This window comes from Rissa tridactyla, chromosome 2 (assembly GCF_028500815.1).
Source record: "Rissa tridactyla isolate bRisTri1 chromosome 2, bRisTri1.patW.cur.20221130, whole genome shotgun sequence".
NCBI classification, from domain to species: domain Eukaryota; kingdom Metazoa; phylum Chordata; class Aves; order Charadriiformes; family Laridae; genus Rissa; species Rissa tridactyla.
Genome location: NC_071467.1, coordinates 144022749 through 144035924, shown reverse-complemented (window position 1 = coordinate 144035924; position 13176 = coordinate 144022749). Strand labels below are relative to the sequence as shown.

Genomic DNA, 13176 nt, shown 5'->3' with positions numbered 1-13176 from the left:
TTCCTGAAAAATGTACTTAGGCTCACACCTTTGTGCAACCCCTTGTACCTAACAGATACACGAACAAGGCTTCAGCTAAAGGTGTAGCTCTGTGGAGACTGATAAAGCTCATTTGGGACGTTTTTAATTGTTTCTAGATGTTTTAAAACAAAATTCTTGTGCTTTACTAAAGGCAGAAGGTTCAGTTCACACAGAAGGAGCGCCAACAGGCCAAATGTTTCTGCAGCTTTTTCACAATCAGGGTTGACGAAATGGCCTGATAAAACAAGTTTTCTATTGAACCCAGTTAGAGTTATCCAGGAATGATAACGAGAGTTTTCTGAATAAGCTGGCAGTTTAGTTGGGAGCTTGTGTTAAAACAGGTCCCAGTGAACATGTGTTTTGCCAAATAGTGTTTCTGACCTTTGTTAATTTGCACTGCTTTTCCTATAAGCGTTTGTCTTCCTCATTGTTATAACTGATACGAACATCTTTGGCTTAGACTTTCTATTATATATTGTCTTTTTGCAGCAGGGTAACCCATGCATCTGAGCCTGGGCTTTCTCTCGCCCACCAAATCCCGGCCCAAGGCATAAGCCCAGGGGGTTCTGATCACCCCCAAACAGGGAGTCGGGATCACAGGTCAGTCTCACCTGCCCCTGCATTCTGGGCTGCCGTTCTATCCTGTGAAAAGTCCCTTCCCTCAGTATACAATAGTTTCACTGTGGCAAAACACCGTGACTGCTTGGAGGTGCTCCTGCTGATGCAGCGCTAGCTAACCTTCCTCCTCGCCAGCCTGAGGAGTATGAGTACTCTTGAGCCCAGGTCTCTTGCCTTGTTGCATGTCGCGCTACAAGCCAAATTGAGCAGTTGGTCTAGTTATAGGCTTACGTGTAAGGACACCTGTGTTTTAAAGCGGAATTTCTCACTCAACGAAAACGCAGATTCTGGCCATCACTAATAAACCTGTGGCCAGGAGATCAATCTGGGAGCTTTCCAATGGTATCACGTAGTGGTCTGCAGTAACTGGAGTTTAACCTTTCTGTAACAGATGAATTGAGGTGGTGGATGGCGGTCTGTGATACAACCAGACCCAGGAAACCCTGCAACGTGGTTGTGCAACAACTGCATGCTTTGATACCACATTACACTTTGTTTTCTAATACAGGAAGCCCAATTGGGAGTGTTTCATGGTTACCAAAAGACCCTTTCAAATGAAAAAAAGCAAGTCAAAAGTACTGCGGCAAGTACAAGAAAATGTGTAGTCGCACCTACAATTAAAGCGAAAGCAGAAGTTTTTAGTTCCTGGTGATGCTGGCATCAGCCTGTCGCTTCACTTGCAGTTCATCTGTTGCTGCGCTACCACTTTTGATGTTTTCTTTCTCTAAGAGCCCAAGCTGGAAAGCATAAAGCACTCCTGATTCCTGATAAGTAAGCGAGCTGAGGAAGCTACTTAGAAGCACTTGTGGCTGAGGGCGAGTACTTTCTGAGAGCTGTGGCTGTGCTTGCGCAGGGCGGGGAGGAGAAGTTCCAGAGCAAAAAAGGAGCAAAAGAAATCGAAAAAGTGCTGCTGCTTTTGTTCTCAACGTGGTTTCAAATGTGGTGGGGGTTGAACGACATGATCTGGCCTAAACTTTACTCATCTGAGCAACCCCTTGCGAGGCCTGTTCCCATGAGTGAGGTCATTGCAGTCACTCTCATAAACAAGGGTGGCGAGAACTGGCCCAGAAGTATCAAAAATAACTTAAAGAGGAATTTCCTTCCCCTTTTTCCTTTGTTACAATTTGTTTCCTATTTCAGAGTGTGCTAGTCTCTATTATATAAAGGTGGTGACCACAAATAATCGTTAAACTGTTGCTATTCTTATACAACAAGAACAGACTTTAAATTGGACCAGGCAGACTCCTGTTTCTACACTGTCCTTTTTTCTTAACATGACACAGGGGGAGGAATTCGCTAATCTTGTTATTGGGGGCTAAGAGAAACCAGTTACAAAAAAAAATATTGCTTCTTCCCTGGTAATATTACTGTCAGATAATTAAACACCATATTATTTCACCATTTCCATGTAACTAATATGAGTATGCAGCTCAGACTTTTTTCCTAAAAAAATGTGGGTTTGGTATCAAGATTGCTTCTGTAAAATGTGAGATAACTCTGCAGCCCACCTCCATTAAAGCTTTTTGTGGTCCTACCAAATTAAATGATCATTGAAAAATCACAGGGTTATTTGTACATAAGTGTAAAAATTGCCCCTGTAGTGGCAAACAATTCAAGCCTTTTAACACACTGAGGCCAAAATTCATTCCTGTAGAAAGGGCCAAGCCCAAGTTTCTGTGCTCATTAAGCTGTCATCTTGCAATTTATTCTAGATGGGTGCAAACGTGTGTCTTCAACAAGCAAACTGCGGGATTGGAGCCAAAATGCCCCTTCATCCTTATTCAGAGATCATGAGAGGAGTTTAAACCATGAGCTTAAAGCTGGCCCTCTGCATAGGAGTGAATTTTACCTTTAAGACATTAAATGAATGATGTATCCCACAGAGTTTCCAGATTATTCAAACATATGAGTCTTGTTGTAGGTCAGATTTTCTCATGCAGTTGTACACATTGCCTAGTCCTCACCCAACATTCATACTGATTTATTTACCATATTCACTTGCATTTTGGGGATGAAGACATCCTTGCTAAGCTTGTGCTGTGTGTTCTCAGATTTTCTATTCTTGTTCTTCTGCTTTCTCTGTTCCTTCCATTGCTTTCTGCAGGTATTTAAACCCATGGTTCAAAAGAGAATATAATGTAGCTAAGTGGGTAGAAGATGTGAATAAAAACACTGAAGGACCATACTTTAGGTATTTTGTAAATTAATTCTCTATCATTTTTAAGAGCTGTTCCAGCATATACAAATATCTTGGGACTCCTACCTTGTATAAATCAATACAAGTTACTGTAGGTGCAAAGGGCCCCTCTTCTTTTGCTGCATTTTGATGTCTGTTTTTGGCTTCATGTGCAATTTACAATTCTTTTTCTGAATGTTTTAATGAAGCCATTGAAAAGGGTGTGTGTAGTGCATGCGTTCCCACCATCATCTATAGCTTGTAGTAGCTTTCTCATCATTTTATGCCAAGTAGTGTTTTATGGGCATGAGACATATTTATCACTAATAAAGTAGTATTAACTTAAATAGAATGTAATTTACTGAAGCAAGTGGTTTCATAACACATTGACTCTACCCACTGTCTTATATAGTGCATACTAAAATTTAAATGCAAAAAGAATAAAAAGTAGTGGTATGTTACCTTAATATATTGTAATTGGAAAATTAAATGTATGAGAATATACTCTGTGCTCTACCAAACCACTAATGAATCTGTTACAAGTGAGTGTAGGGTTCAACCAAAAATAGCGCTTGTTTTTGAGAGGGTAAAGTGTATATTTTTGATACATTCCAAGTTAAAGAGAAGAAGCACGCATGAGGCTGGCCTCCCTGTTGTACGTGAATCAGGAGACTGAGAACATTTTAATAGATTCCCAAAAGGCAAAAATCCTGAGACAGAAGTTCGCATCAGCTGAAAAAACCATCTAGCATAGAAAAGAATGGAAGACAATTTATTGCAAATAATATAGAACGTGAAAGTAACTGATGAAGCTGTAAGTTGACATATCAAAAATAAAGATGAAACAAGAATTGTAGAAACAAAAAGAATACAAAGCAAAAATCTTTAGCCAAAACAGTGAAGGAGGGTAAGAAAGAGTAAATAGAATCTTAACAATAATTTTGCTACAATAGTAGACGTAATAATAGTGCAAAAGGGCAGAAACATTCACGTAATATGTCCAGTGTGTATTTGGGGAAAAAAACGTGGTGGAGTTGTATCACAAGATGCTAATGAAACAATTCTCTTCCAATAGGAGCCCTGGCAGGTATTAAATAGCAGTGTGGGAATTTATTCATTTTTAGAACTAAAAATGTCCCAAAGTCATAAAAGAGCAAAAAATTCTGTTTGCTTTCAAGAACTCTTAAATCACAGAGTAAGTTGCAGAAAGGCTTCCACTAGACAGATAGGGCAAATGAGGTGAATTTGAGACTGCCAGTCCTGATCAAGGAGTAAAAATCCCTGACACAAGAATCCAAGGCTTATTGGAGGATGTTGTGATTTTGCCAGCCAGTAGCAGCCAGGTCTCGGTGTTGGTGCTTGGACATTCAGGCAGGGTATATTGTGAATCCACTAGTTTTGCCATTGCTGTTTTTAGCATTGGAATACAGGGCCCAGTTTTGGTGTCCACAGTTCAACAAGTGTGTTCACGAACTGGGAAGATTTAAGCTCTGAGAAGCCTTAGAAGGGACTGCAGGGCCTGAAGCTGTTCAGTTTAATGGAGCAGCTAAATGCTTCTCTGATCATAAAATCCACATAGCTGCATATGGAGCAAAACCTTCGTGGGGAGTCCTTTAGATTAGCAGACTGACCAAAAGTCACTGGAAGGTGAAATTAAGCTAACTCACACTAGAAATTAGGTGTGTTTTTTATTAGCAAACCTTTTCCTAAAAATACCCTCTGGACCTTTGTTGTTCACGCAAGGCCATCAGTCACTCACCATAATCTAAAGCCATAGCTGTCTTTCAGGGTGTTTGTATCAGAAGCCCTGTGGTCACAATAAAGACAGATGTTGATGGAATATGAAGATAGCACTAGTTTAAAGTATGTTACTTTAAATGATTTAGTTAAACAGGTTTAAATTCCTGTGTGAATACTCTTAATTTGGTTTTCATCTTTTAATATAGGTATATCTTGATTTAGTAGCTAGATTAAATTAATGGGAGCGTACCCTGCTCCTGAGGGTTGTCAGCTGTTGCACTGAATGAGTCACATTTCTAATTGTATTTGAGATAAACTAAGCATTTTTTGCATGTAGATGAGGATTAAGCTGACCCGTGTGAGTTTTGAGGGCTGTATATCAGCAGGGATGAAACATAAATTAAAAATTTTACACCATAGAAGTTTACTAATGACTGCCTGCAGCAGTAGCTTTAGAAATGAGAAAGAAATTAGAATAAATTTTGAAACCTGTATGTCCTAATTAATTGAGGTAACCATGGGGAAGTATTCTGCAGGCACATTATGGAAGGCAAAGGATCAAATCTTCTCCTGGGATGAGTTGCCATGGGCTTATGAGAGGTTTAACTGAACAGTTTCTCCCTAAAATTCAGATGCAATTTTGGTCAATCTGTCACAGACTGTAAAACATTGTTCCTAAGAATTGAGCCTGTGAAGTGATGTACAAACAAAACAAATCTTGTTTGGTAAGCCAGAAGGTCAGGCTGAAGTCAGGCTGTCTGGCTGATACTACATTTTAGGAATCGTAACCCTGGATAAGGCATTTACACCAGCTAATTAGCTGGGTAGTATTCTTGTTGCTAATCATTTTTGATTTCTCTTTTCTTTTAAAGACGCCCTGAAAGTAACACTGCTGTTTTGCTTGTCTCCCTATAGTTTTAGGAATAATGTGTTGATGGCTGGTGCTGTTGCAGGTAGAGTTGAAGTAGAATCGGGGAAAAAAGGCAAAAGCACTTCCAACAATTCGTAGGAACACTGCAGCTTTTCAGAAAATAGAGATATTAGTAATCACGAAGACCTTCTCCATCAGCTTAAAAAAACCCTGTATAAATCAAAATGTGTCTCTCTGACACCTCGTGTCCTAGTTATTAACTTTTTTCTTAGTCTACAAAGTCTAATGGGTATTTCTATGTAATTACTTTTTATTAATGATAATCGTAGTAGCTGCTGTCTCTGGTGCCAGAAGGCTCCCAGCTGTGGGATACCCTTCTGTAAGAAAATAAGATCGGTAAAGAAAAATCTCATTTTACTGCTCAAAGTCTAGGCTAAATTTTAGTTTTACATGCCAAGCCATAGCTGTGTAACCCCAGCAATAAACCCAGGCAGGAAACCTTTGCCCGGTTGCAGCTTTGCCGCAAGGCGCGCTGTTTTACCAGCATGATGCTACTACTTATTTTTGTTACTGACAATTACAGTGGCTACTGTACAGACTGACCTTAGAAAATATGGTTAAGGATTACTCGAAATCCTCACTGAGTCTTGAAAGACTCAGGAGCCATGATGGTATCAGGAAATAAACTGTCAGATCCCAATATGTGGCATTTCTGTAGATAATTATAGACAAAAAAGACTATAAGGCACCTTTTGAAGCACTGAGCTGCCTACATTTGATTTAATGCAAATATTTACAGTAATTTAGATTCTATGGGAGTTGTTTAAGTATTATAAAAATAGTTTACAAAGAAAACAGTTTTCTATATGGAGAGTGAGGATACATACCCAGGGGGAAAATGGCCATTCCATATCAGAAAGGCATTGGTAAGGAGCATGGAGGGCAGGAGACAACAGGCTATCCATTTCCCTCCTGTTTTTTCTGTGCTTTGGTGTTCTTGCTTTCTTCCTCAATTTCTTCTCGGCTCCTCCTCAGCTGGTCATTAGCCAGAATTGGCTCTGCTGCTCTGAGGTCCATTGCCTTTCTCTGTGAGCATCCAGCTGAGGCCTGAGCCGTGACCAGCCATTAGCTCCCTTCTCTCGCTGAGGCAGCTTTACACTGTGCTTAAAAAAAAAAAGAAAAAAGTTTTCTGCATTACAACCAAAGCAAAATATTGCCCTTGATGGCAGCCAATGAAAAAAATGCCTGTTGATGTCAGTAAGGTCAGGATTTCATTTCCAGAGTTAGGGAAAAGAGTTCATTAAAGCGTGTGAGTGCCTGCTTCTGGGGCATTGCTGTGCAGTGCTTAAATTGGATGGCTCTTGTCACAGCCTTTGCCGTTTCTGCAGCCCCCCACGAGCCGAGCCTCCCCTCTGCTGCTGCACTTTCTGAGGAAGCTTGTGCACATCTGTGGGTTTTAAAAGGAACTGCATTTAAAATGTTTAGCCACGTCAGTGTTTTTAGAAGATCCCAGCTTCCTAATGTAGGATAATTTAAGCTAACGATGTCCTACAAAGAGCTGAACCTACAGCAGCAAAGGTGAGGTTAGGCTGATAGTATCTACATTTGGGCTTGAAGTGCTTTCACCAGGTTGAATGTTAAGTGAATGCCATTAAATTATTTCATTCTGCAAAACAGAATCAAGCACAGCTGATGAACATTTCAGATCTGTCAGGGCCACCTGCCTTGCGTTCAGCTAAAATGACACTTGAAGTCGCAAGACAAGTTGTGTGACCAGGTTGACACATTTCTCCTGTGGGCCAACAGTCTCCCCTTTTGGGTTCCAAGAAGGGAGAGCAGGCAGGCGCCTGGCTGCAGGAGAGCGCGTGCAGGTGTCCTCCTGCTGCCACCGCGTTTTGTTGTGAATCCCAGCATGGTCTCCCCACACTCTCAGTTTCAGCTTCCGGGACAGAAAGATGGACATGAAGTTGCCACTACATCTTGCCTTCTGATCAGAAATGGATATTCTTGCAGTGCCTTGAGGTGCATGGCTTTGGGGTTGGTGGTAAAACCTCTGAAACTGTCAAGGCGTGTATAGGGTAGAATGCAGTCTGCAACCCAGTCTGCTTTCCTAGCTGTTTTCTGTAAGTTTCATCTGGAAATGAAATTTGGCATGAAAGCTAATGGATGTCATAGCAGGAGAACTGAAACCCCAGTGAAAGCTAAATGGATCCCACCCTTGACCAAACTGCAACGTTTTGCCTACCTTTAACCCCAGCATTACCCGCAAGTGTCCCTGAATGCTGTCTTTCTTCCATCCTGTAAATGAGAAAGGTCGTGGCTCTTTCTCATTTAAAGTACCTGTAAATCTGGGATACACAGCACATACACAATTGCAGGGCAGGACCTGAAAAGCGATCGAAACCACCTCAACCAACTACGCTTAATCACACAAGACACATCCTAAGATCTGTGAGCAGTGATATGTTTTTACAGTCTCAGTAGATGGCACTGAAGATGACAAAAACCAGCACATAACCTGTGTAGCAGAAATAAGGGGCGAGAGCCTGTGAGGGGAGGGCGAGGTCATTTCTTTTAAGTGTGCAACTGCATTCTCCATGTATTTGGCCGTAGCTTTGCACGTGCGGGTGAGCAGCGATGTGCACATCGGTTAGGTGCACAAACCATAGGTGAGCTGGCAACACAAAGTGGGGCTGAGAAGTAAGAAATGTAGGCAGCTACACTGGAGGTCTGGGCTTCAAAAGCTTTTGAAAAGGCAGCGCTGTGTTTGAGTTATGGTGCAAAGCTACGTGGCTATGGGCTCAGCTAGGGATCCTGGTCAGAGGACCTACTGGGCAAGGAAAACATTCAAAATGCCCCATCCTTGGCGGGGTTATTGCTCCTTCCAGGATCATCTGCTCAGCCTGATGCACAGGTATATTGGCCACGGCTTTCCCTCTCACCATGACGTCTTGTGGTGCCTGAAATAACCCATGGGAAGAGCCTGTGGTGTGCAGGCGGCGATGTTGTGCCTGGTTGTGGTGCAAGGGGTGGGAGATGCCTTCATTCTGTGTGCCACCTCCTGGCTGTGGTACCTATATAAACAGCTTTCTGATAGGGCTTGCCAAGTCAGATCTAACACCTCCCCAGTTCCTTGCTTCTGATCTCCAGGTGCATCTTTATAAATTTACACAGGAAGGTTTTAAATCCTCCTGCAGCTGTGGGGCAAAATTCATGAATTTTTTTGATTCTAAATCCTCTAATAGTTTGTTAGTGATCTTTATCAGTCCAAGTGTGGGCACAGATGAGAGGACTTGTACAGCAGGGCACTGTTGAGAACCTTTCCCTGCATTTTAAAAAAACCACAAAACAACTGTTTTGTTGCCTGTTGCACGTGCAGTTTGGTGCCCAGATCTGTGATGGTGGACACATGAACGCTTTGCTTTATAATGCAGTAGCTGTTTAAAATTTTCTTTCTGAAAACGTTCGTGCATGTCCAGTTCATCCTAATGGGTGATCAAAGTGCATGTGCTGAAGATGTACTCTTCGGTGTTTGGATAATTGCACCAACCTAAATCTTTTACATGCTGTTGAACTTAGAGGCTACAGCATGAGGCATTAGACCGTCATGAGCCAGACTGGGGAGCTGTCACCATGTAATTTCCATTGACGCCTTGTTGCTCGTGGCTACCATCAATCATTGTTTGTATGGGAGACAAGAGAGTGTGCTGTTGTAGGGAGCTTCAGACACAACAAAATGATGCAGTAGTCCAAAATAAAAGAATAATTATTTAAAGATAATAGAGATATAGAACAATTACAGACACAAAAGAGTCCCTGCCTTATCTGTAGTTCTCTCTAGAGGAAAGGACCCGATCCTGCAAATCCCGGAAGCAGGGATGCGGGGCTGTCTGCCAGGGGTGGTTCCTGTGGCTCCTCAGTATGAGTGATGGTGCTCATCAGTGGGGTCTACAGCTGCACAACGCCCAGCCCCCCTGCTGTGTTTGAGGGGCCTGTAGAAACCGAGGGAAACCATCCATCTTCAGGGACAGGTTAAGTTCAGGAGATGGTAGGCAGCGGTGCTCAGGGAGGGCCTGGGTGATGTGCCTGCACTAGTGGGAGGCCTCCTTTGAAAAATGCCCTCAGTCTGCAGAACAGAACAAGGCAGCCAGGGTAGCTCGATTTTTCTACTTTGAGACTTTTTTCCCTTTGATTCTGCCCAAATTCAGAGCCTGATAGGAACCTCTCAAGTGGGAAAAGTGCAGAATCTCAAAACAGAAGCATAAGAGTTTTTCTTGGGTATAAAATTTCAGTCAATAATGTGCTGCTTGCTGCCTTATTGACATGAAAAGAATGCCTTTCATGTGATACAAACATTTACTTGCTCCTGCTTACTCTACTCACCTTGTACAGAAATGCTGATTGCCATTGAATAATCAGTCCATTTTTGTATATTCTCATCAGACTCTTTCTTTGGCTGGAACAATATGCACTGTATGATGCTTGCATGTCTAATAATTTGTTATTAGCACCTTGTATATGCCTTTGTTACTTCACAACTAACAGTTTGGCCTCCAAGTGCATGCATTTGTGTAAATTAATGTGTTATAAAATACGAGATTTATTCGCTATGTTTGTAGCAATATAGGAGATGTGTGAGATGTACATAAAGACACTGATAATTGCCATTTAATCACTGGTAGAAGACACTGTTCAGCTTGTATTTACTCAATCACTATTTCTATTTAGGCTTCATAATGCCGTGTCTGTCTTTTAGTTCTGTATTTATTTAATTGCAGATTTGGTTTGTTAATTTTATAATGATTAATTACAGTACCATATAAAACAGCTTAAGAAATTGATTTTGTTACGCAATACAATTCTAATAAGAAGTAGGAAACTTTATTTTTTTTTCTTCCAGTGTTCCTGAAAGCTATAAATATCTTTATTCGTACCATGAAATTATTAGACTACTGATCGAACAACTTTATCCCCCCGATATTGAGCTAATAATAAGCTATATACTTGGTTCCGAACCAAGCTTCAGAGTAATGGCAGTTGCTGTTGCAGTGCTAGGACCCAAAGACATCCCATTTATTTTGTGTGTTTCAACATCTCAGGACACTGTCTCCTGCAAAGTCACCATCTTCCTCCACTGGATCTATTGCTTCCAGCAGAAAATACCCTTACCCGATGCCACCGCTTCCTGACGAGGAGAAAAAAGCCAACAGGCAAAGTGCCAGGGTACGTGTCCCTCTTCTCTGTGCGTTTCGTCAGTGACTTGAGTGACCGGTAGTTTTTCAGAAGGAAAGCGTGGCAGATCAGCGTCTCTGACTAGCAGTGAGAGCAGCACTGGCATTTCCTTCGCACCCGAGGCTCTGGCAGCGATGAGGGCAGCCTCGGTGGCGATGTTTACAGATACCCATTCGGATGGCTCTTAAACCTGTGCTGAAGCCCAGATTTCATTAGTTGTCTTATTTCAAGCTGGCAGCATGCCTGGGGCAGCCTTGGAGCAGGCGGCACGTCTGGATCTCCTCCCTTACCCCTTCCGTGGGGCTGACACAGCCAGCCGCTTTCATGCAGGCTGGTGGATGGCTGCTTTCCAGCTTTACGGAAAGGTGACTAGGTTGCAGTTAAGGGGGATATGGAGGGCTTGTATCAAGCCTTTGCAGATCTGGAGGGACTTTGCTGTTGCCTGCCCTGAGCCCACCCTGGCCCCCCAGGGTGGGCAGGAACCGCTGCAGTGTGCTGGGGATGGTGATGCTGCTGCGCAGGGAGAGAAAGGCGACACAAGCCATAGCTTCCTTTGTGTCAATTCAGACGTAGCAGATATTTGAATAAGCAAAAAAACTCAGAAATTTACTTCAGGAGTTTTACTTGTGATGGCGTTAATTCATGTTCCTGATTTAGATGAGCTTGCCGTCTCTGCTCTCTGTCCTTTTTTTCCAATGAAAAAAGGAGTGGAGCACTGCTGGGGGGACAGACCTACCTGCTGCTACCCCCATGCCCTGCTCGGGGCAGGAAGTTGTGTGAGGGGCAGCAGAGCATCTCCCAGGCGCATGTGGAGCAGAGCAGCTCGGGGGAAGGGCTGTGCTGATGTTTCTCATCCCTGGAGCTGCCTTGGGAACCAGCTCAAACCCACGGCAGAAGTTCATGCTGCCCTGAGCAGAGTTAGGCAGACGAGTGTGTGAAATTACACCAGTATTAGTTAGCGTAAGGTAACAGCTGTCTAATACAAAGCTGATGCTACACCGACATTTTTCTTTCGAGCTCTCTGCACTCCCCGCCGTGGACAGTTATTGTGTCAGCTGCAAGTCACGCTGGAACGCGTGAGACTGCTGACTTTGTGGTCTGAACAATACCCACCAGAGGCTGGGGGCAGACCAAGAGCGTAGTCTTGGTGACCCAAGTGATGTAGATGGAGCTCCCCAAACGAGCACCTCACGCTGTTTGGGTAACAGCCTGTTTTATCTTGGTGTTCAGTGTGTGTTTGTGTTCCTTTTTCCCCTCCAGCTATGGGAGACGTCCATTTAGCCGCGCTGCTTTCCTGGGGTGACATCAGAACTGTTTACTTCGAATTTTATAGAAACTCAGCGTCACTGAGTCATTGCACATTCATCTGCTCTTCAGACGATTTGAAAGATCAACAGAGATGCCCGTGATCACAGTGAGAACCTCCTCTCATCTGGAAGGGAAAAAAGCAGTCTTTTTTTTTTTTTTTTTTTTTTTTTTTTTTTTTCCCCTTTCTTTTTCGTTGACTAGTATTTTGTGGATTGGATGAACAACCAGAATCATAGCAGGGGATAATGAGCCCGGACGCGACAAGGCTATTCCACCTGATGACAGATACACTTACCTAGAATCCCAGCTGCAGTCCGTTTGCCAGTCCCGCCTAAGAGAGGTTTTCTTCTGGTTTATTGCAGTCCCGAGTCAGACCAGAGTGGAATTGGGAGCGCGCCTCCTGGAGATCCCAGCTGATGTAAACTTGTACGCTGTATGCATGAACCTTGTGTTCTTTACTTTCCACATGTAAGGGATAAACAACATACTGTAGTAGAAATTAGCATGCAGGAGTAAGAAATATAGGATTTTTTTTGTGACAGGATTTCAGACTTTGAAAGGCAACTATTTGACACAAATGTCAAACAAACAAGGATTATATCTTTTTTTTTTACCTTACATGTTTATAATCTCAGTATACAGATTGTATATATGTAAACATTTGATAATGTCAAAAATAGCTGTTATACATAAGTGTATTTTGCCAAATGCCTAAAGAAACAGTCGTGACTAACATCATCACACTTCAGATTTTCTAATATTACAAGCAGACATCTTTGGAAATACAGAAAGTACAGTACTGTAAAACCGTGTCTCTCAGAAACTGGTGTTTGACCAAAATCTATGCTATCTTTTCAGTATCTTATACTGTCTTGACAATCTCAATTGCGTGGTAGATTGCAGAAACCAGTACAGCAGCACTTTGTCTTAAATCATCGTAAGAGGAACCAGCCAGAATGCGTTGTTCAGTGAGACGACCGGTGTATCCTCTCGCAGGCGTCATGGAGAATGATTCAGCAGACAACAGAGACAGAGCCTTTAAGCAATGTGCAGTCCAGGCTTGCTGGACATGTGGGAATGCTTCTAAGTAATCAGTTCAGGATGTGGTGCTGTGAAGTCCTCCTGGTGAGAGTCGCTGTGTATTTTTGATAGAGCATTTCAGGCACTGTTTTAGACGGCAAGGTGTAGCTTAGGAGAAGCGTAACGATTT

At 42.6% G+C, this 13176-nt stretch overlaps 1 protein-coding gene across 1 annotated transcript in view; it reads left to right on the top strand.

Annotated features, from left to right (window-relative positions):
• ADAM22 (ADAM metallopeptidase domain 22) overlaps nt 1–12058 on the top strand; it is a 114667-nt gene extending 102609 nt beyond the window's left edge. Inside the window, exons 25-26 of the mRNA XM_054192410.1 lie at nt 10526–10649; nt 11919–12058. Of these exons, the coding sequence (XP_054048385.1) occupies nt 10526–10649; nt 11919–11939 (145 nt within the window). The 3' untranslated portion in view covers nt 11940–12058. The remainder of the gene's footprint in view (nt 1–10525; nt 10650–11918) is intronic.
• Nucleotides 12059–13176: the final 1118 nt, after the last annotated feature.